This window comes from Bos taurus, chromosome 24 (assembly GCF_002263795.3).
Source record: "Bos taurus isolate L1 Dominette 01449 registration number 42190680 breed Hereford chromosome 24, ARS-UCD2.0, whole genome shotgun sequence".
NCBI classification, from domain to species: Eukaryota; Metazoa; Chordata; class Mammalia; order Artiodactyla; family Bovidae; genus Bos; species Bos taurus.
Window position 1 is genome coordinate 32,922,997 of NC_037351.1, and position 24,685 is coordinate 32,947,681.

Sequence of the window (24,685 nt, forward strand, 5' to 3'; positions counted from 1 at the left end):
CAGGTATGAAGGGAGAAACAGAAAATAAAGCTCGAGAGGGTGCAATTCATTCATCACATGCTGTGAGCTCCTCTCCTCCAAGTGGGGACTGTAGCTCTAATATCCTCCAACAACTGCCTCCCAAGGAGATAAAACAATACAAAACTATATGGAACATCTGTTTTTAGTCATCACAAATTATATACTGCTTCCTGCCCTGGCCAAATGACTTGGCAAAAAATGTCAAGGGACCACTGGAAACGTCCACGAGCACCTTGTGTCCTGGTCCTGGGCGGCAGGAGGAGTGGGCGCTTGTGTGGGGAGGAAGGGAGATGCCATGATGGGGTGATCCTGAGTAATGTGAACACCAGCGAGCGCAGGCACCCAAGAAGGAATCCTCTTCTTGTGGTTTGGGCAGCCAGTAATGGAGAGGGCGTTTTTCTCCTCTTTCCTAACAGCTAAGACATATGGGTCCCTTCATGGCGAGACTTGCAAGGAGAAAAGGCAGCTTCCACTTGAACTGCAATCCAACTAATGGGTCCCAGAGAATAAACCCACCCCAAGTTTGGGAACACTTTCTGAGCCTGAAACTATCCACTTGGCCAGCTCAATCGGGCTCCTGCCTTACGTCCCCATGTCCTCCTAACCTCTGGCATCTTTCTTTCTCTGTGCTCCTTTCAGAATGGCGAGGTCTGTCCAGGAGCCCAGCCCATGACTGGTCACTACTTGTAACTTCTGGTGCAGGAAGCAGGGCACAGAGGCCCAAGGATGGACACGTGGGGCTATCTCATCACCAGAATCCACGCTTCTGTTCAGGGACTTCTCAAAGGCAACCTTTGCTTTTCACTCCTCCGTTTCAGAAAATCAATATTGGAAGTTCTGTGCACCTGCCTTTTCCTTTACAGTTAAGGACTCGGAGATGGTTAGAGGGGAAGAAGAGGAGGGGTGGAGAGGGTCCTGCTGCTAAGGTGTGACACGGTGACCTGAAGACACTGGGGCCCCAGAACAACTCAAGGCTGACCAAGTGTGGTCACTGAGCTAGAAGCCTGGGCTCCGCCCCTGTGCTCGCTGGGCTGCAGCTTAGTCCACAACTTGAAGCTCTGTCTGCTGGGGTCAGTGGTCCCAGCAGCGTCACGAAACAGCACAACTGAGCAGGTGGCCGCAGTCACGAGACAAGGAGGGAGACGGGCACCTGCAAGGAGTCATCAAGTTGAACTATCAGAGTAATCATGAGAAGGAGGGAGAGAAACACTAGCATGTGTTGAAGATTTAGGATATGCCGGGTACTAATGCTTCTGTATTTCAGTAGCTTTTACAATAACCCGAGTGTATGGATACTGATATTCTATTTCATAGATGCAGAAACTAAAGTTTGCAGATGGCTCAGACAGTAAAGAATCGCCTGCATTGTGGGAGACCTGGGTTTGATCCCTGGTTTGGGAAGATTCCCTAGAGAAGGGAATGACAACCCACTCCAGTATCCTTGCCTGGAGAATCCCATGGACAGAACAGCCTGGCGGGCTACAGTCCAGGGGGTTCACAAAGAGTCGGACATGACTAAGCAATGAACACTTTCACTTTCAAAGTTTGCAGAATACATGGAATGTTCCATGAGTCGGTGACAAAACCAGGACTCAAGTTCACATCTGATTCCCAAGCCTGGGCTGTTATATGCAGTCAGCTGTATGGCCAGCCACAGGGCAGGTCAGGGAGAGCATGGTCCCTTAAGGAGTCGTTCCTCCCTGGGTGGCCCTGCCAACACCAGGAGTGGCTGTACAGCCTGACATTCCGGCCCTGTGTGCACCATGCTCAAGAAAGCCAGCAACAGGAGAAACACCAAGAGGTGCCTGGCAGTGTGGACGTGTGCCCCCAACCTCCAGGTCTGTGCATCCCTAGCATAGTTATCACTGGCGATAGGAGGCTGCCAAATCCCAGACCTCACCTCCACTGCCTACCCTGCTTCTGGTTCAGCCTATCCCTGCTGTTCAAGCCCCAGGGAGGCCGGATAATGAGCAAAGTGTACTTCTGGCCAACTGCTGCTCAGAGTGTGGACCCCAGGCCAGCAGCCGGGCAGCCCTGGGAGCATCTCAGACTCTACAGGCACACCTGCGACCTTTGGAGTCAGACCTGTCATCCGAAGAGATGACTCAAATGTACACTCAAGTTGAGAAGCACTGGCCCAGCCCGCAACATATATCCTTTTTCCAATCAGCTGCACATGGCCAGCACTGCTCTTTCTCCTGTAGAAACCTGGTCTCAAGTGAGTTTTAAGTCACTGTATTACCCTCCCAACAAGATTAGCCTTTTAACTGCTTGATCCTCAGCAAAAGGAATTCCAGGAGTGGGTGGGCAGCCTGCTCTACACCCTGCAATCACACCATGCTTGCAGCCGCCAAACCATCACCATAGGAAGCTGGCCAAGTTTTTCCAGCAACAAACTATGTCTTCTCCACGCTATGATCACAGACCAGTTTGGGGGACAAAATAAGTATTCCAGGTAGCCAGATTACAAGCCATTGTGATTTGTGCAAGTCTATCTTCTCTAGGATAATACGTTGAACAAGAAATTTCAGCAAAGAACACACTTTACTAAGCTCTAATTGTTCTCCAAAGCAAGCAATAACTCTTAGCAAGAGTAATAATGATGGCAGGAAAAGGTACGACGTGGGTGGGAAGGGGTCTTTTGAAAGAATGCCTCGAGGGGGTGTTATGAGTCATGATATCCATGCTTAGGATGAATCCTTATATATTTAGAAATGAACCCACTCTCGGCTGTCAACACACATATTATTATCCTACTGTCGCTGGAAACATTCAGGGGCAAAAGAAAAAATATTGGGGAATGAAACAGTACAATAGCTAATGAGGCCTTATAATTAAAGGATATCTTTGCTCAAGGGGAAAAGAACGTATCACATCAGTTCTCAAAGGTAATAGCTAAGTGAAAGGTTCTTGGTCTGTTATGTATTATATATAAAAGGAAAATTATAAAGTGGCAATCCACTCCAGTATTCTTGCCTGGAAAATTCCATGGACCGGGAGCCCGGTGGGCTTCAGTCCATGGGGTTGCAAAGAGTCAGACACGACTGAGCACTCAGTAGAACAGATGCCTCTTCCATCAGCCTTTGATGCTTGTCATCCTGCTTGATGCTGGGCTTCTCTGTGACAATCCACTTAGAAAGAAGCAAAACTGAAAACTGAACCACGCCAGCTTACAAAGCCTGAGTTTTGATTTTCTACAGAATCTCACTGAACTTCTTAAAATGACTCAGAACTATCACCAACACTATAAAATGAGAAATAGGACTTCCCTGGTGGTCCAGTGGTTGAGGATCTGCCTGCCAATGCAGGGGACATGGGTTCCATCCCTGATCCAGGAGGATCCCCCCACGCCCGAGGCAACTAGGACCAGGTGCCACACAACTGAAGCCCGAGCTTCACAACGAGAGAAAGCCCACCCAGCACAGACAGAAATAAATAAATTTAAAAAATAAAATTTTTCTAGGCTCCAAAATCACTGTAGATGGTGACTGCAGCCATGAAATTAAAAGACGCTTACTCCTTAGAAGGAAAGTTATGACCAACCTAGACAGCATATTGAAAAGCAGAGACATTACTTTGCCAACAAAGGTCCATCTAGTCAAGGCTATGGTTTTTCCAGTAGTCATGCACGGATGTGAGAGTTGGACTATAAAGAAAGCTGAGCGCCAAAGAATTGATGCTTTTGAACTGTGGTGTTGGAGAAGACTCTTGAGAGTCCCTTGGACTGCGAGGAGATCCAACCAGTCCATCCTAAAGGAGATCAGTTCTGAATATTCATTGGAAGGACTGATGCTGAAGCTGAAACTCCAATACTTTGGCCACCTGATGTGAAGAGCTGACTCATTTGAAAAGACCCTGATGCTGGGAAAGATTGAGGGCAGGAGGAGAAGGGGACGACAGAGGATGAGATGGTTGGATGGCATCACCGACTCCATAGACATGGGTTTGGGTGGACTCCAGGAGTTGGTGATGGACAGGGAGGCCTGGCGTGCTGTGGTTCATGGGGTCATAAAGAATCAGACACTACTGAGTGACTGAACTGAAAAATAAATGGTTTTATATGAAAATACACATCTCTCAAGCTTTGAATGATCATTGTTGCTGTTCAGTCGCACAGACCTTTGTCAGCAAAGTGATGTCTCTGTTTTTTAATACACTGTCTAGGTTTGTCATAGCTTTTCCTTCCAAGGAGTAAGTGTCTTTTAATTTCATGGCTGTAGTCACTGTCCAGAGTGATTTTGGAGCCCAAGAAAATAAACTCTGTTACTGTTTCCCCATCTATTTGCCATGAAGTAATAGGACCAGAAGCCATGATCTTAGTTTTTTGAATGTTGAGTTTGAAGCCAGCTTTTTCACTCTCCTCTTTCACCCTCATCAAGAGGCTTTTTAGCGCCTCTTTCTATGATTCAACAGATGTTGGCAATTTGATTTGAATAATCATAACGTCAAATAAAATACATCTTGACGGTTTATTGTAAGTAGCACCCAATGTACAACTGGAATGGAAACAGTGATTATATTTGACTGTTTCAACAATATACTGCTTGTCTTCATCTATATCCCACTGTGTTTAAGAAAAAAGGGCGGGGAGGGATTTAGAACTGCAAATCCTAAAAGATGTAAAGAAAACAGCAATATGAAATTACCCAAGAGCAAAAACAAACAAACAGAAGGGGTGAAAGGAAAATTAGCAGTAGTGATGAAATCTTGAGCTCACAGTGAAGTTCGCACACAAAACAGAGGTGATGAAGGTCTAAACACTTGCACAGTATAGCCATAAATCGGCTTCCAGTAACCAATAATCAAGAGGGAAATGGGGTCCCATCCCAGTGTCTATATGTTTTGTTTAGTTTTACTTTTAATGCCCCAGTGAAGCACAATTATTTCAGGGACTAAAGGGATTTCTCAACTGGATCTTCTTAGGGGAACACTCTGGAAGGTGATGGACAACATCCTGAGTGAGGGGCACAGTTCTAACCAAACACCCACAGGGGCCATAAGTTTCATGAACCAGAGCAGGGACAGATGGGAGCACCTCATGCAACATCATCACACAGCATCTCAGGCCAGCTCTGCAGCCAGACTCCGAGGGAACCAATCCTGCACCCACTGAGTGCTCAGCTGTGACCACGAGTCACAGGGTCAGGAGGCTACAAAACATCCCCGAGTTTCCGTTCCCTCTTCTAGAAAACATGAGCCTCCCCTATGAGGTTGTAGTAAGGATGAAATGAGTTAATAGTTGAAAAGCGCTTAGACCAGTTTCTAGACTAGGAAGTCTGTTAGCATTCAGTTCACATGATAGGTGCATAAAACTTGAGGTTCTTGCAACTTCCCTGATGGTTCAGTGGGGGAAAATCTGCCTGCCAATGCAGGAGACACAGGTTTGATCCCTGACTGGGGAAGATTCCACATGCCACGGAGCAACTGAAGCCCCTGCACCCCAACTACTGAGCCTGTGCTCCAGAGCCCGGGTCCTGCAACTGCTGAGCTGGAGCACCCGGAAGCCCACAACCCACTACAAGAGAAGCCGGCACAGTGAGAAGCCTGCACACCGCAACAGAGTGGCCCCGCTCACTGTAGCTAGAGAAAGCCTTCGTGCAGCAATGAAGACCCAGCTCAACCAAAAATAAATGCATAAAAGTTGAGGCTCTCAAGTCTAAACTGTTCATCTGTGAAGCAAGGTGTTATTCCTCTTGCTTCATCTTGTGAAGCAGATGTTGAAGAATTTTCTAAGACTCATAGCAGAGCTACCGCAAGGAAGAGGATGACAGAACTTCTCAGCACTCATTTTTCTGAATGTTTCAATTAATACTCTAAATGTAAGTGAGCAAAAGTTCAGCTTTTTCACTAAATCCTCAGTATGTTCCAAATTGCAAGGGATAAATGTTTTGCTCCTGCATATGTATGGCTTTTGGTGTGTGAGGGACATGTGTAAACAGAGCAGATACACTAAGGAACTTTCCGCTCATTTATTCGTACATTAAATACATTAATTCTACACACTAGGTGTTCTCTATAGAAAGGAACAGAATGCTGTTCCTTATAGTCATAACTCAACTGAACCCTCTCCCTCTCCCCTCCTTTACATTATATGTACTTTTAAAAAATGTATAGTTAATCACCTCCTCAATAATTTCCTTTCATTCTTTCAGAGATGACAGCTGGGGGACTTTAGTCAATTTCCTCCAGTCAAAAAGCATCCTTCGAAAGTCAGAGTGGGGCTTTCCTGGCAGTCTAGTGGTTAAAAATCCTCTTGCCAATGCAGGAGACACAGGTTAGATCCCTAGTCCGAGAAGATCCCACGTGCCTTGGAGCGACGAAGCCCATGCGCCACAACTACTGAGCCCACGTGCCTAGAGCCTGCGGTCTACAGCAAGAGAAACCACAGCAAGCCTGTGTACCACAATGAGAGGAGCCCCCTCTTGCCGCATCTAGAGAAAAGCCCACACAGCAACGAAGACTCAGCACAGCCAACAACAAATAAATAAATCCTAAAAAAAAAAAAAAAAGTCAGCTGATGTCACCCAAACCCCCAGCCTGAGACAGATAATCTACTAGAACAAAGAAACTTTGGAGAGTTTCCTAAAGGAGACTTTTACAAAGAAGTGAGCGAGGGCTACAGATAAGAGCATCTCAGAGCCCTTCCCACTCCAGACCTGACGGGCAAGGACAGGAAGCAGATACTGGAGCTGAGACAGAGCTGTAGCTCTGAGATCCTACATCAGTGGGGAATAGACACCCCTGCCTCACGCCCCTCCTGTCCTCTGAGCACGTGCTTGTGTGCACAGCCCACTGGCCAGACTCTGCCAAGAACCTGAGCTCAAGGAGAATATGATGCTGCCCACTAAGGCAGGCTGCTTCAGGCCCTGAGTGGGATGGAGAGTGGCTGGAGGGAGAGAGGGAAACCATTCCGGTCACAGAGGCTCGGGGCTACACTCTGAAACAATTAGCAAACACATCTTGAACTGGCTAACCAAATCTGAGCCAGAGAAGAGACTTGCGGCCACAGAAAGGAGAAGCAGACTTCAAGACTAGCATCAACAACGCTCAAGAAAAATGACAGTTAATGGTCTGCTGCTGCTGCTGCTGCTGCTAAGTCGCTTCAGTCAAGTGGTGCTACTCAAAGTGTGGTCCCCAGACTCACCCACGGAGCAACAAAGACAGAACCCAAGGGCGAGCGGGAGAAACCTTCGTAACAATTGAAAAGAAAAAATTAGCATCTGTTGAATCTAATTTTCAAATGACGCTTGTATTTTGAGGACATCCCTGGTACCTCAAATGGTAAAGAATCTGCCTGCATGCAGAAGACCCAGGGTTCAATCCCCGGGTCGGGAAGATGCCCTGGAGAAAGAATTGGCAACCCACTGCAGTATTCTTGCCTGGAGAATTCCATGGACATAGGAGCGTGAGGGGTACAATTCATGGGATCGCAAAGAGTCGGACATGACTGAGTGACTAACTTCTTTATTTTGGAAGTCTTTAGGCTTTATTTTTCAATTCATTTTTCTATGAATTCATTTTTACTGAATTTTACAAAGGCAGTGGTCTGCAACCATTTAGAAATGTTTGTTTTTAAAAAATGGGTCCTTTGTCACAGACACTTTGAGAGGCATGGTCTAAGCAGTGCTTCTCGAATCTTCACGTGCCCTTGGGTTGGGTGGTGGTTTGTGCAGCCTCAGGGACAGGAGGGCACCACAGGCTGGAGGGAATGACAAGAGAAGGGAGGAGAGCAGAGGCTAAGGCTGAGCACCAGCTGCCTGGGAGAGTCATAAAACGAGTCCAAACCACAGCATCCTAGCAGCCAGGGCAAGGTGTCAGCCCCGCCTGTCCTCAACACCAGCCCGTTGCAGGTCCAGCCCTGCCCAGGCCTGAGCAGAGCTGGGGAGATGCCTTCGCCCTGAAACACAGGAATTTATAAAACGTCTGCCCTTCACCCAGTCTCCCTGCCCTGACCTCCCTCAGCAGTTAAGAAGGCTACACTCTCTGTTCTCCTTGCACCCTACCTGATGTCAGCCAGGCCCTGGGCTTTGCTCTGTCACCCTGATGCTACCTGCCCCCTGGCTCTGCCCACCTGCACCCTCTGATAAGAGACCCCAGCCTGAATTCACTCAGCTGGGACCTCCAGGATGTGGTGACACAGATCCTGAATCAGAAAGAGTACACTGCATCCTTCCACCCTCCCAGGCTCCGAGGCCCTAGTGTGCCCCCTTCATCTCACCAGAGCTCCTGGGACTTCACGTGCTTAGAACCAGCCACGCGAAGATGGCAAGAGGCTCCTGGGCCAGGGCGATAGTGAGAGGCAAGGGAAAGACCCCAGCATTCACTCCGGTTATTCCATGATGTTGAGAAACTGTGAAGGTAAACCTGCGATCTCATTGTTCAGGAAGCTTAAAGCACATGGCTCAGAGCTCATCACGGACGATGCACTGAGTCAGGAAATTCCTACATGGCAGAGTCTACATTAGGGGTTTGAGAATTAAAGAGGAGTGCAAACAGCACAGGAGCTTGCCATTAAGTTAGAGAGACAAGGAGCGTGAAGCAACTCATCTGCAGGCTAAACGCCAAGGAGACCTTGCGTGGAAGACTGGCAGGAACCGTGGATGGGGTGGAGGGGCGTGAAGTTGGGGCCCCTGGTCTGGAGGGAGCTGCAGGGTCCCAGGAAGTAGGACATCCACGCTGTCTGCATCTCAAATCCACATGGGGACCAGGCTGGTGGGCAGGGCTGGAGCCAGGCAGGAAGCCTGGTCCTGATGAAGCCCTAACCCTCCCACCCAGCTCCTCAGGCCACCACTCTGGGGTTGGAGGGGCGGCTGGGGACCCACATAGCATCCCTCCTGAAGGTGGGCAGTGACCACAGGAAAAGGAGGTGGTTTGGTTTGATTCCCATTTTTCTCTAAAAGAAGGAAATACAATGGAAGAATGGAAAGGAAAAAAACAAAAGTGAAGAGAAACCACAGAAACAGGAGTAGGGAGAGGAGAGGTTTTGGGAAGAAAAGAGTAAAAGAGGATGCCTGGTGACACAGGGAGGCTCCAGGGCCACTGGCGGGAGGAGCGACAGAGGCTCTGGGGTGGGGGTTCTGGGGGACAGTGGGCAGTGGAGAGGAGGGGCCGGGGCCAGGGCTCCCCCGAGACATTATATTTAACTCAAACTCTCATTGGAACCACTGTGAAGAATTCACGAAATTCAGTTTTTCCTTATATATGCTTGCCAATAATAGTAATAGGAAAACTGCCATGACTGAAAGCCAAAATATGCCTGAAATCATGAGTTTCACAAGGGAAGAAACAATTTTCAAGATTAGCTAAAGAATAAAAAGGTTCTTTAAAATTTTTTTTTCCATTTACTGGGCATTTTTCTGATTCTGTTGGCATTAAAGATCTCTAGCAGGCTGACCTCATTCCAGGAGGAAACTGGTCAGAAGCTTACATTTTGGGGGGTGGAGGATGTCAGGAAGCTCCAAGTAAGCTTTTCCATCAACACGTCCAATTCCACCGGGAATAACTGTGCCTTTTGTCATCACTGTATTGAGCTCTTCTTTATTCCCCAAAAGGAAAGATTTTCCAATTGCTTTACTGTTTTTCTAACTCTAAAAGTAATACATGTGCTCAGTGAAAAAAATACAAATATAACAGCCAACACGAATTGAGTTCTCATAGTGTGAGAGGCATAATTTTAAGAATTTTTCTCTTAACAAGTTTTTATTTATTTAACTTTTGCCCATACCTTGTGGTATGTGGGATCTTAGTTCCCTGACCAGGATCAAATCCACAATCCCTGCATTGGAAGGGGGAGTCTTAACCACTGGACCACTGGGGAAGTCCCTTTAAGGGTTTTTCTGTATTACATCATTAATTCCTCCCAACAACCTTATGAGGGTGGTTCTAGGTTCATCCCCAGGTCTCAGATGAAGAAACTGACTCCAAGACATTAACTAGAGGGCCCAGCATCACACAGGTAGAAAGTTCTGGAGCCAGATTTGCACCCGTGTAATAAGAGTGATGGATCTGAATCACACTGTAAATTGGATTCACAGAAGAAAGTAAAATTGACCAATAATCCCTCCATCCAGAGAAAGCACTGTTAGCATTTTAAATACCCTCTTGCCTGACTTCTTGCTTTGCTCATACACAGAGATCAAATGTCATCATACCATACTATATACACAGCATACCTAAAGTTTGATTATTTTTTCTTTACACTATAGCACAAACATCTGTCAGATCAATAAAGACTCCCCCCTCTGTGGCAGCCTTCCTATGGTTGCCAATTAATCCATTCGATGCATCAGTTCCCTTACTGGATGTGAGATTGCTGTTTCCCACGTTATCTAATTATGAACAATGCTGCCAAGAATATCTTTGCTCAAACGTTTTGAGCATTTATCTCCTGCACTGGCAGGCAAGTTCTTTACCACTAGTGCCACCTGGGAAGCCAAACATTTTGAGCATTTACCTCATTATTTTCTTAGGATCAATTTCTAGAAGTATTAGTTCCATGACGAAAATAGATAACAATTTGTTAAGGTGCAAATATTCTAGGAAGCTTCAAGTCCTGAGCTTCCAGAACTTTACTGAGAATAGATCGATAGATTCTTCACTCACTTGGAAGAGACAAGGCAGTGTGAGCTTATTGGAAGCCTAGAAGAGGAGAGAGGGAGGGACGTCAATGACAACTTCTCTAAGTAATAGCAGTAATAGTCTACGCCTGCATGGTGCTTCACAAGAATCAAAGCATGTTCACATACATTGTTCATAAGCATTTCCAGCCACAGCAGGGAGCCTCCGCCACACACAGAGGAGACCCTGCCAGGATGGCAGGACCCCAGCCTGTCTGGGTTCTGTGCCTCAGTCTCTTTCCCACCCTGACCATCACCATGGGACCAAAGGCTGGCACAGCAGCCTAGACCCTTCCCAAGAAGCCAAGTGGCTCTCCTCTGGTCAATTCCCAGTTCTACTTAATTCCATACCAGTACCTTGGCATGCCATCTTCCCTATGTCTTCTTAACTGCATGGCCAACCCTCAAATAGGATTAACCTTTTCTGGAAAGCACTGAGGGTTTTGGTTCTGTTTATTTTTCTCTTGGCAGCAGGAGCCATGACCCTTGGAGTTCTCGAGCAACGAACCTCATCATGTATTTTCCATCCAGCTCTTTGAGAGACAAATTCCATGTGGGTTGATAGACAGCTGGAGGGTGTGGGGGGCTAGCCCTCTAGTGCCTCCTCCTGGACCGTAGGCCTCATCTTCTCATGGGAGGCCAAACCCTGGTATCACCCTTCCTGACAAGAAAAACCCCTCTGACTACTCTGCAGTGGCTGTAATCCTGACATATAAGCACATGCCAGAGTCACAATAGTGCGTGACTCAGGGTGACCTGGTAAGCATCACCAATGAAGTCACAGTGACCTCTGTTCAGCACTTGATCATATTAACTTGTATTGGTAGCGAGTTTGGGAGAAAATTCCAGTAGGAAAGTGTTGCTCTTTTCTAGTACACTTTCCGTTCCTGCTTCTGATTCTTGGTTTATGTTGTCTGACTATAGCCTACTGAATGTTTGGGGTGGAAGCATATTTTACTCATTTTCTGTTATGTCTGTTTTACTTGTGGTGCTGGTTAAATGCGAACTAGCAAATGTAAATGTTAGGGATATTTAAAAAATACAGCAGAGCTGTTCATGGTTAGAGCAAGACATACAACAAACGGGGTAATATAAAAAGAACACTCTCGAAATTTTTCTTTCCATTTTCATCACATTTTGGGGATGAAGGACCTTCCAGGACTTTTTAAGTCCGTGGATAAAAAGAATAATATTATATGCTCCTTGACCTTAAGGACTCTTGAGAGTCCCTTGGAGAGCAAGGAGATCAAACCAGTCAATCCTAAAGGAAATCAACCCTGAATATTCATTGGAAGGACTGATGCTGAAGCTGAAGCACCAATACTCTGGCCACTTAATGTAAACCTGACTCATTGGAAAAGACCCTGCTAAGCTAAGTTGCTTCAGTCGTGTCCGACTCTGTGTGACCCCATAGATGGCAGCCCACGAGGCTCCCCCGTCCCTGGGATTCTCCAGGCAAGAACGTTGGAGTGGGCTGCCATTTCCTTCTCCAATGCATGAAAGTGAAAAGTGAAAGGGAAGTTGCTCAGTCGTGTCCGACTCTTCGTGACCCTATGGACTGTGGCCCACCAGGCTCCTCCATCCATGGGATTTTCCGGGCAAGAGTGCTGGAGTGGGGTGCCATTGCCTTCTCTGGGAAAAGACCCTGATGCTGGGAAAAATTGAGGGCAGAAGGAAAAGGGAGCAGTTGAGGATGAGATGGTTGGATGGCGTCACTGACTCAATGGACATGAGTTTGAGCAAACTCTGGGAGACAGTGAAGGACAAGGAAGCCTGGTGTGCTGCAGTCCATGGGGTCAAAAAGAGTCGGACACAACTTAGCAACTGAACAACGACAACTTTAAGGAGCTCACGGTGTAATGGGCCTACATGACACAGCATATACAGCAAGTGCCAGGGGAGGTTTCCAGCAGGGGATACCTGAGTTACCTGGGAAAGGAGGTAGCCAGAGCAGGTGTGGAGCAAAGGTATTCCTAAGCACCATGAACAGCACCCAAACAAGGTCACAAAGCTGGAAATGTCACAGAGGGTTTGAAAGTGAAAGTGTTAGTCAGTCATGTCCAACCCCGTAGACTGTAGCCTTCCAGGCTTCTCAGTCCATGGGATTCTGCAGGCAAGAGTACTGGAGTGGGTTGCCATGCTCTCCTCCATGGGATCTTCCCAACCCAGGGATCAAACCAAAGTCTCTTACATCTCCTGCATTGGCAGGAGGGTTCTTTACCTGCTGAGCCATCAGGGAAGCCCCATGGAGTGGTTCAGGGAATTACAAATAGGTCCCTGCTGATGTGGCATGGAGTCTGCGGAAAAAAGCGGCATCTAGAAAAGAGACTAGTGAAAAGGCAGAAGCTAGACTGGGCGGGGGGGTGGGGGGACTTACACACCATCCCGAGAAACTTGGACTTTATTCTGAAAGTAGCGGGGAGCCATGAAAGGAATGTAAACAGGGAGAATGACATGTTTAAATCTTTGTTTTGCTCAGGAAGCAATGAGAAAGATTGATGGGTTGATGGGTAGATGCCTGGAAAACCACCAACCTCAATCATTTATACTGTTCCTATTGCTAGTTATCACATCTTTCTGCGCCATGAATGCCTGCAGGACAAGGGGAGAGAGCCGAAAGCAGAGGCAGGGAGATGGTTTAGAAGACATCACAGGAAAGAGCTGTCAGAGGCCAATACGAGGGTCACGGCAGTGCAGTATCAATGGAGAGAAGGAATGGGACTGCAGGATATGAAGAAGCAAGACGCACATTTTGTCCGACATCTTAGCAAGGTGGCGGTGGTCACAGTTCCTCTCCTGGCTTTGCTATGCCACCCAAGGATGACAAGAAGAAGAAAGATGTCGGAAAGTCAGCCAAGAAAGACAAACATCCTGTGAACAAATCAAGGGGCAAGGCCAAAAAGAAGAAGTGGTCCAAAGGCGAAGTTCGGGACAAACTCAATAACCTAGTCTTGTTTGACAAAGCAACATCTGACAAACTCTGGAAAGAAGTTCCCAATTATAAGCTTCTAACTCCAGCTGCCATCTCTGCGAGACCAAAGGTCTGTGGTTCCCTGGCCAGGGTAGCCCTTCAGGACCTCCACAGTAAAGGACTTATGAAACTGGTTTCAAAGCACAGAGCTCAAGTAGTTTACACCAGAAACACCAAGGGTGAGGGTAAATATGCATGAATGGGTCCCACCAACTGCACGTTTTGAAAAGTAAAACTTCAGGAAGCAGGAGATAATAATTAAGTGGTAAGAAGGGGTGGGAGGAGAAGTGCAGGAACATAGAAGAGACTCAGTGAGCAGCATGCCGGTAAACTGGCTCCTGGAAAGAAGCCCTGGTGTGTAACATTGGCCAATGTCTCTGGTGTAAATGCTCCCACCCAGGGCTGATGTCAGAGCTGGGAAGAGATACACGGTGTCAGCTTTCACCATCTCCAGGAGCCCCTGCAGGGCACAGAAGAGACAGCTTTGCCTTTAGAATGGTTGCTTCCTTCTAGAGCAACAGCTGGGCTACATTTCCTGCGACCTCACTAGTTAGTCTGAGTCTTTGAACCATTGTTTGGAGTGGAGTGACCTGGCCAGGATAAGTTATGCTTCAACTCTTACATGAATGAGAAATAAATCAGCATTGTGTTTAGCCACTAGAGTCAGGATCTGTTTCAATCTTAAGTAATCTTAGGAAATCATCTTAATCCATGGAGTCAATGTTGATTCAGTTTTATGGCTTGAGGAAATAGATAGATGGTGGAAAAATACATCAACTGAGAAAAAGATATTGCCAACAGGCAACATGGCCAGAGAATAAGCAGTTTTTAGTTGAGAAACTATTTCTCAGACATTATTTTCTATAACAGTGTTTAAAGTTCTTAGAATCTATCAACTAATGTACATTACCAATGTTTGGGACAGTGATTCAGAGAACTAAGCAAAACTGACATCTCAGAATTCTACTCTTGCTGTGGATCCACTCAGCTTCCTTGAGTTTTTCACACATAAAAAGAAAATGCCAGATTGTCAGATTCTCCCTAGTGTGTAAGTTGCTTAAAAAGCACTTCAAAGGCAAATTGCCACTTTAGGTTATTTCAGTAGCATAAAGGATAAAATTACATCCTCAGTAGCCCCAGAGGATTTTATTGGTCCTTGTTTTTCTCTCACCAACAAATGATTGGCCTTCAAGGGTTGAGTCTCATGATTATATGTTCATTAACAGAATATTTATTAATTACAAATTTGCTCTAAGATCTGTATCTTCTAATTATGTTATTGCTCTAAAATACTTAAATGGTGTGGCAAAGAGAACCAATTATCCTAAGTGGAACCAATGATCTAATTAACATCAGGGCCAAGGCTAGTCCACTCTCCCCAGAGATTTGATCTCACAGCAATATGCTTTCACTGACACCAGCGAAATCCAGGCCAACCCTGAATCATCCTTGGCTCATTCTACATTCATTCAACAAATATTTATTGAGCATATACTATGGGCTGAACACTATGCAAGATGTTGGGAGCAGAACATTTGTAGTGAACACAGAAAGACATCATCCTCAGCTTCCTGAAGCTTATAGGCTAGAGGGTTCCTAAGAAATATAGAACATTGGGTCAAATCCAAGAGCCATGTACTTTCTGGATTGAACTGTATTCACCCAGGGACCCAACTGAGTCAGACTCTTCATGACTCTTAGTGACCCAAGCATCCCAAGAACCAATTTAATCTCCAAAACCCACGTGCTTATTAGGAAGCATCAAAAACTAGCCCAGGCCTTCCTCCCGTCTGAGTCAGAACTGACAAAGGTTACAAAGAATGTTTTGGATTCATCCACCAAAGTTTAATAAAAGTTGAAGAGGACGGGAGCGAGGGGCGAGCTCCTAGAAGGTACCTGCAAACTAAATTCATTCTCAGATACATCTGCATCCATGCTAAGTTCCTAAGAAAATAGGTAGACTAATGGGAAATTTCCCTGTGACCTATATTTTCTTCTTTAAAACTTATAATGCTGTTTCCTTGGTTACTCTTAAGCTGAGAGCTTTAGAAACATTTTTTCTGGATTTCCTACTTTGTTGTTATTCAGTCATTCTGTCTGACTCTTTGTGACCACATGGACTGCAGCTCACCAGGCTTCCTTGTCCTTCACTTTCAGAGTATGCTCAAACTCATGTCCATTGAGTCAGCCATCCAACCATCTCATCCTCTTATCTCCCTCTTCTCTTCCTGCCTACAATATTTCCCAGCATCAGGGTCTTTTTCAGTGAGTCAGCTCTTTGTATCAGGTGGCCAAAGTGTTGGAGCTTCAGCTTCAGCATCAGTTCTTCCAGTGAATATTCAGGGTTGACTTCCTTTAGGATGACTGGTATGATCTCCTTGCTGCCCAAAGGGCTCTTAAGAGTCTTCTCCAACACCACAGTTGCTGCTGCTGCTGCTGAGTCACTTCAGTCGTGTCCGACTCTGTGTGACCCCAGAGACGGCAGCCCACCAGGCTCCCCCGTCCCTGGGATTCTCCAGGCAAGAACACTGGAGTGGGTTGCCATTTCCTTCTCCAATGCATGAAAGTGAGAAGTGAAAGTGAAGTTGCTCAGTCGTGTCCGACTCTTAGCGACCCCATTGACTGCAGCCCACTAGGCTCCTTCATCCATGGGATTTTCCGGGCAAGAGTACTGGAGTGGGGTGCCATTGCCTTCTCCGAACACCACAGTTGGGAAGCATCAATTCTTCAGTGCTTTGCCTTCTTTATGGTCCAACTCTCACATCTATACATGACTATTGGAAAAGCCATAGCATTGATTAAATGGACCTTTGTCAGCAAATTGATGTCTCTACTTTTTAATGTGTTGTCAAGGTTTGTCATAGATTTTTCTTCCAAGGAGCAAGCATCTTTTAATTTCATGGCTGCAGTCTATATTTTACATAATTTGTTCATAGTGTTTGCTTATGCAGACACCCAGGAGGGTTTCCAAGCCTCCGTCTAGGCCTCTTTCTTCCCTGTCTTAGTTTGAAAGTGTTAGTCACTCAGTCATGTTCAACTCTTTGTGACCCCATGGACTGTAGCCAGGCTACAGGCTCCTCTGTCCATGGAATTTTCCAGGCAAGAGTACTGGAGTGGGTTCGATCCTTTCTAAAACCAACTCAGAGACAAAGACTTGGACACAGGTAGCTTATTTGGGAGTTGATCTCAAGAAGCATAAATTGGGAGACAAAGGGACACAGAGGAGGGAGAAGAGCCAGTGACTAAAGTGTTAATAGGCAGATTCCACCAAGGCCAACTGGGGCTCCATCCTGTTGCAGACACTCTGAAGAACTGTGTCCTCAGAAAGCTCCTCGGCACTGTCCCAAGAAGTGGCAGAGAAATGAGGGGATTTTCCACCAGCTCCTGTATCTTCCGGATTGAGGGTTGCCCCTCAGGGCATTAAATCCTGTACTTCCTAGCTGCTCTGAACACAGGCTCAGAAACTCCCAGGGCTTGGGAAGAGCCCTCGGGCAGGAAGCAGGGAGTCAGGGGGAGGCCCTGGAGATGGTACACATGTGAACGGGCACAGGAGCCATCCTCCATGCTGCCCGCTCAGAGGGAGCTGGGGGGCTGAGGGCAGGGCTGCCCTCACAGCCTTCGCCTCTAACAAGGCCCAAGGACTGTCTCAGCCACTGTCCTGCTCCAGCCAGCCCCCTGTCCCCAGCAACCCAGCAGAATGGGGCACAATGGCATCGCTTCCCTTCATCATACCTCCAGCCTCTGAGGCGAACAGGCATTCCTTTCGAGGTTATTGGGTTGGGGGGTGGGAGAAGGATGTTTGCTTTGTCTTTATTTCTACTGTGTGTGTGTGTGTGTGTGTTAGTCGCTCAGTTGTGTCTGACTCTATGCGACCCTGTAGACTGTAGCCCACCAGGCTCCTCTGTCCATGGGATTCTCCAGGCAAGAGTATTGGAGTGGGTAGCCATGCCCTCCTCCAGGGGATCTTTCTGACCCAGGGATCAAACCCAGGTCTCCTGCTTTTCTGGCAGACTCTTTACCATCTGAACCACCATAGAAGCCCTTATTTTTACTACTAATAGGTTAAAAACAGTACTCCTAGGGATGTGACAAGTTGCATAAAACCCTGAAGGATAGGATGGGGGGAGAGGTTGGGAGGCGGGGGGTCAGGATGGGGGACACATGTAAACCCATGGCTGATTCATGTGAATGTATGGCAAAAACCACTACAGTATTGTAAAGTAATTAGCCTCCAATTAAAATAAATAGATTCAGTTCAGTTCAGTCACTCAGTCGTGTCTGACTCTTTGCGACCCCATGAATCGCAGCACGCCAGGCCTCCCTGTCCATCACCAACTCCCGGAGTTCACTCAAACTCATCGAGTCAGTGATGCCATCCAGCCATCTCATCCTCTGTCATTCCCTTCTCCTCCTGCCCCCAATCCCTCCCAGCATCAGAGTCTTTTCCAATGAGTCAACTCTTCGCATGAGGTGGCCAAAGTATTGGAGTTTCAGCTTTAGCATCATTCCTTCCAAAAAAACACCCAGGGCTGATCTCCTTTAGAATGGACTGGTTGGATCTCCTTGCAGTCCAAGGGACTCTCAAGAGTCTTCTCCAACACCACACTTCAAAATAAATAGATTAATTTACCAAAAAAAAGCCTTACAATTCTTCTCCAGGGGCTTTTCCTGTTGTTCCCTGGAGCCTGTGGGCGGGGCCTGCTCTCCTGGGGAGCCTGTCCTGGCCCCACACTGCTTCCCGCCTCCTTCCCACCTGAGAGCCAGCCCCTCCCAAGCTCCTGGCCACCTTGACTTTGAGGGGAGCCCTGCCACACCCATGTTTTTCCCTAAACCTCACCCTGGAGGAGGAAAAGCAGAGGTGGATACAGGGAGTCTGGCAGAGTAAGATTCATTCTGATTCTGAAGGAAATCAAGGAGCACAGCTCAAGCCCATGGCTACACCTGCGATTCTCACAGGAGCCAGAGGTCATGTTCCACCAGGAGTCCAGAAAGAAACAAGTGTCCTTATATTCCAAATATATCCTTTTTAAAAACTGGACATCATAATTTGCTTCGAATGTCAAAATGAACTCATTATACTTGGCCAGACAATATGAAAGTTTCCAGTAAGTTATCCTGTTCTTACTCTATAGCCCAAAACTGATGAATTCTATATAATCTAATGAACTTGAACAGCCCCAGAAAATGCCACTACCTCCAGTGAATTGCAGAAATTTCTACATTTGACACTTTGTAAGGAAGGAAATTGCCCTTCAAGATCAAGCCTTGAAGGCAATGTTTTTACTTGTCAAACTGTGTTGGCAAAAAAAAACAGTGAAAATCACCAAGTAGTCCAAAAGGCGACATGACAATGTAAACTGTCAGTACAGCACAGCAAAATCAAATTCAAGTCCTCAGTGGCTGGAAAAAAAGTGGTTTGGTAATAACAAGTTCATGGCCTGTATTTTATTTCCCAACCAGGCATCAAGATTTGCACTTCCTTCAGTCAGAAAGAGAAAGACCAACACCATAGGATATCACTTACAACCAAGGGAGAGGGGGTGGGGAGGAATAGATTCAGAGTTTCGGATTAGCAGATGCAAACAAGTGTATATAGGATGGGGCTTCCTTGGTGGCTCCGTAGTAAAGAGTCCCCCTGCCAGTGCACAGGGTTGATCCTTGGTGCGGGAAGATCCCACATGCCGTGAGACCACTAAGCCCGTGTGCCACAACTCCTGAACCTGTGCTCCAGAGCCCAGGAGCAGACCACGGAAGCCCCCGCGCTCTAGAGCCTGTGCTCCGCAACAAGAGAAGCCACAGCAATGAGAAGCCGTGGACCACAACTAGAGAGCAGCCCCTGCTCACTGCAGCTGGAGAAAAGCCCTCGCAGCAATGAAGACCCGGCACAGACAAAAACAATTAAATAATTTTAAAAAAATCTTTTTTAAAAAAGTATATATAGGATGGATAAACAACAAGGTCCTACCGTATAGCAAAGGGAACTACGTTTAATATCCTGTGATAAAGCATAATGGGAAAGAATATTTTTAAAAGAATGTATATATGTATAGTTGAATCACTTTGCTATATAGCAGTAATTAAGATAATATTGTAAATCAACTATACTTCAATTTAAAAATAAATTTTAAAAAATTTTAAAAATCAAGATTTGCATTTCCTAAATCTAAAACTCATAGGTCACGATTCAGTTATGAAATCTAACCTCTCAGTGACACTTTCATGGTTAATTTCAGCAAAAAGGAGAAAATACAGATCCTATGGACAGGGTATAAGATGTGAACCCTACGAGATAAAACATGCTTACTATGTGTTGCTCCAACACAAGAGGGAAGAAACATGCTCAGTCTGACATGATGTATATTGCTTTTCCTGTCTCTAGACTTTTCTAGAGTATTTTCTTCAGGGTCATCACAAAACTTTCCAGAGGAGCAAAAGTTAGGAGTCAGTCTATTTTAATAAAGTGTTTATTGACATTGACTTTATTTTATTCAGTGAAAACTTACTTAAAAACCACTGGCCTGAAGAGGTTTTAAAATGAAGCAGTCAACTCATTCAATCCTCACAGCAATCCTACAAAGTGAGCACTAGTATCATTTCACTGTATAAATGCGAAAACTGAAGCAGAGAGCAGTGAAGCTTGTTGATCAGGGTTATCCAGTAAGTAAGCAGCATACCAGAGCATGAATTAGGGTGGGTTGACCCCAGGACCCCCACTCTCAGCCACCTACAGAGCCGCCTCCCAGCCAGGAAGGAGGTGGGTGGGCATCATCTGCATGAAGATGTTGGCCACGACTCATGTCTGTCAGCAACCTGAAAATTACTAAATTATCTCAATGTTGGTGTTTTATTAATTCATCTGTCTTAATTAGGGATTTTTCAATACATCAAAAGGGTACTTTTAAAAGGTAGGTTTAAAAAAAGCCTTTAGGGGAAAGAGCAAATCCACAAGGCACTGGTATGTTCAGTAAACATCATTTAATGGGTTAAAATTCCCAACTAACTACAGAAATCCTCAGTTTAAAAAGTGGTATGATAGGCAAATCTTAGTCATTACATGCAAAATCTCTACTGAATTAGTGCTAGAAGGATAAGACTAAATCATGGTTGAAAGTGGGGTTATAGAGTCTTTCAAACCATGCCAGATCTTCCTGAATTATCTCTGATGCAAATTGATGATGGAAAATATTCTCAGGAGAGGCCTGATTTAACAAAACTTTCAGGCAAAAGAAGTGGAGAACCCTTCTATCATGAAACTGAATATAATACACTCATTGGAAGAAATCTCAGTAACATTCAATTTCTAGTCTGTGGGATGCAGTTCCTTTTTAAGTCTTTATTGAATTTGTTACCATTATTGCTTCTGCTTTATGATTTGGTTTTTTGGTTTTCTGGCATCAAGGTATGTGACAGCTTGGCTCCAGGATCGCCAGGGATCAAACCTGCACTCCCTGCATTGGAAGGTGAATTCTATTCGTGCTTAACACTGCAAACTCAATGGCTTAAAACACCACCATTTATTATCTTGCAGTTCTTTACATCAGGGATCTGGGCATGGTGGGGCCAGGTTTTCTGCTCAGGGTCAAGGCTCCCATCAAGGTATCCATTAAATGCCTAAAAAGATTTACTTAAAGTTTGCACATGTTGTTAGCAGAATCTAGATCCTTATGGTTGCAGGACAGGTTCCCGCTTTTCTTTCTGGTTGTTGGCTGGGACCTCTCTCCATTTCTAGAACCCACTCTTAGATCTCTGCCACGTGGCCATCACCACAGGAAGCTTTCCCCTTCGAGATCAGCAGGAAAACTTCTCATGTTTCAAACCTCTTTCTTGGGATAGGGCCCAGTCCTTTTTAAGAGCTCCCCTAATTAGAAGAGGTCCCCAGGATAGTCTTCCTTTTGAGCAACTGACTTGGGATATTAAATGCATTTGCAAAATCCCTTCATCTCTTGTCATATGATACCACCTTATCATGGAAGTGACATCCATCATATTTATAGAGCTGTGCACACTCAAAGAAGAGGGGCATGAAGCATCCTAGGACCATCTTAGCCTCTCACAGGAGGACAGCTCTTAATCAGATTCCTCATGGACCAGACGGCCAAACAAGATAAAAAACTATGGTAGACACTGCTCACAGAGTCGCGATTTCCAGTAAAGAGAATGCTATAAAGATATCTTTGCCATACCCATGTTCATAGCATTATTCACAATAAAGGTGAAAGCATAAAGCATAAAGGAGAAAGCAACCCAAGTGGCCACTGGTGGATGAATAACCAAAATGTGATATCCATACAATGGAATATTATTCAGCCTTTAAAAGAAAAGAAATTTTGATACATGCTGCAACACAGATGAACCCTGAAGACATCCTGCTAAGCAAAATACACCAATCACAAAAGGACAAATAAGGTGTGATTCCACTTATATGAGGTACCAAGGGCAGTCAGACTCACAGAGACAGAAAGCAGAATGGACAGTGTTTAATGAGTACAGAGTACCAGTTTTCCAAAATAAAAAAGTGTTAAATATTGATTTCCCAACACTGTGAACCTATTTAACACTACTGAACTGTACACTTAGAAATGGCTAAGATGCTAAATTTTACATTATGTATACTTTACCACAGTCAAAAATAATAATAAAAAATACCTTTGTCAATGATACCACTTACAATTATTATTTTAGCTCATTTAATAGACAGGGATGGGTGTTTGCACTGTGACAGGCATTGTGCTGTGTGTTGAGGGATGCAAATATTAAAGTAAAGGGCTTCATAGTATCTTTGTCTCCATGGTTACTTCTGTGATACAGCATATACATCTGTTAAAGAAAATAATCACTTTCTAGGGGAAGGAGGTAGAAAAGTATTTTCTAAACTTGGATTTTAAGTTTGTGGTCTTGTCTTAACTTTTGTGTTGGCCCTATCTGAAACATGCCAATATGTGTTTTCAAGAATTTTTGTTTAAGTATTTGTGTGAAAGTTTACAAAATGAAGGAACTTCATCTACACTTGAATCTGTAAGCAAGATAACACGCAAGTGGTACCAAATGATTATTTGTTGTTTTATAAATTTGTATGAATTTGGAGTATCAGCTTGTTTTTAAAATAATCATTATTTCAGAAATAATCCCAGGAATATTTGTATACAGGGATAGATATATGGCTGATTCACCTTGCTATACAGCAGAAACTAACACCACATTGTAAATCAACTATATGCCAATAAAAATTAATTTAAAAAAAGCAATAACCACAGAAACAATGATTCAACCTGATTTTCCCCATTCCAGAGGAAAGCACAACTCACTTGCCCCAGGTCCAGGGTGACGTTGACTTTGTTGTACTGCATGCCTGACGAAAGGGGAGGGCTTTGCCACCAACGCTCCGATCCATCAATTGCATTGGTGACAGGGTGTGCTTTCCTGGGGTCCTCAGAATTGCAGTAGTCACAGAACTGCCCCTGGGGGAAAAAAAAAGTTCTTTTTTAATTTTTAAGTGATTTCTTATCAATTTAGTCAAACAGGTAATCAAAACAAAGAGGCTTAATACAGCTTAGACATGTCAACTGTTGAAGTTCATCATCATATTTCCAGAAGACAGTAGTAAGGCTTTCTCTTTTCCATTTCCTCTTAAACCGTATCACCTGCTTAGACCTCTGTTTATCGTGTTTCTAGGACACACATTATATTTATCTTCCATCCGTTACAGCTGCGTTTTTCTTGACCTATTGACACTAAGAAGAGCCTGGTGTGCTTGGGCTGCAATGATGTTCTCCTTCAGCAAATCCGTTTCAACTCTTCACATCCTCCTCTGCAAGGTGCGTGTCAGGCCCTGGGATACAAAGAGAAGCCCTGCTCACAGCCCCAGTGGAGGTGATAAGCATATAAGTAACCGTAAGGGGGTAGGTGTGGCAACAGCATAGAGCCCAGGGCCTAAGGTGGTAGACATTCCATGAGCTCAGGAAAGGCTCGGTGAAGAGGTGGGATTTAAGCTGCCTATGAGGGTGGAGAGGACGCTGGTAAGTGGCAGTGAGCAGCCAAGCGGGAAGGTGTTCCAGGCAGAGGAACCAGCACCAGCAAACACACAGAAACCAGCTGGCCCATTTAAACAAGAGCATACAGAAGCAACACTTGAAAGGTAAGTGGCAGAAATGTGGCTAGACTGTGGAAGTTGGCAGTTCATTTAGTAGGTAAATGCGAATTCATTTTTATCTGGAGTGGTTATTCATTTAATATTATCATCTCTACTGAATTCTGATTCTACTGATATCTCATCTTCTTACTGAATTACTATTTTTTAGTAAGCAGATTCTCTTGATTCTATCTTGTTTTGTTTCTGAAATGAACAATTTTAGTGCCATCATAGCTCAGATGGTGAAGAATCCACCAGCAATGCAGAAAACCTAGGTTAGATCTCTGGGTCAGGAAGATCCCCTGGAGAAGGAAATGGCAGCCCACTCCAGTATTCTTGCCTAGAGAATCCCATGGACAGAGGAGCCTGGAGGGCTACAGTCCATGGGGTCCCAAAGAGTTGGACACAGCCAAGCAACTAAGCATGTACCACCTAATAAGCTGATCATAGGCCTTTATATATTGAGTGTATTTCAATTTGTTCAAAGCCTCATGCTTACTCAGTAGTGGGCTTCACATACTGAAATGCTTTGCTCCTCAATTAAATGATCTTAGAGCATAACCACTACAAAACAGGAGTTGTTGTTGTTGTTGCTATTGTTTAGTTACTAAGTTGTGTCCAACTCTTGAGACCCCAAGGACTGTAGCCAGCCAGGCTCCTCTGTCCTTGGGATTTCCCAGGCAAGAATGCTGGAATAGATTGCCATTTCCTTCTCCAGGAGATCTTTCCAACCCAGGGACCAAACCTGTGTCTCCTGCATTGGCAGACATATTTTTTACCACTGAGCAACCAGGGAAGTCCACATACAGAGAACAAACTGAGACTCACAGCCTCTCCAGAAACGTGCTGTGTTAAAAGGGTAGCTCTGCCCTAGATGAACATCTTGGAAATTAACTTTTCAATGTTCAAGGATAAATTTGATCCTGGGGTGAAGCCAAATGCATGACC

General features: G+C 45.3%; 1 protein-coding gene across 2 annotated transcripts in view; it reads right to left on the reverse strand.

Moving 5' to 3' along the window:
* The window catches only part of LAMA3 (laminin subunit alpha 3), a 260,515-nt gene that overhangs the window by 212,321 nt on the left and 23,509 nt on the right, over positions 1-24,685 (reverse strand). For both annotated transcript variants that reach the window (XM_024984437.2, XM_059881027.1), the window contains exon 2: positions 22,914-23,066. In XM_024984437.2, coding sequence (XP_024840205.1) covers positions 22,914-23,066 — 153 coding nt within the window. The remainder of the gene's footprint in view (positions 1-22,913; positions 23,067-24,685) is intronic.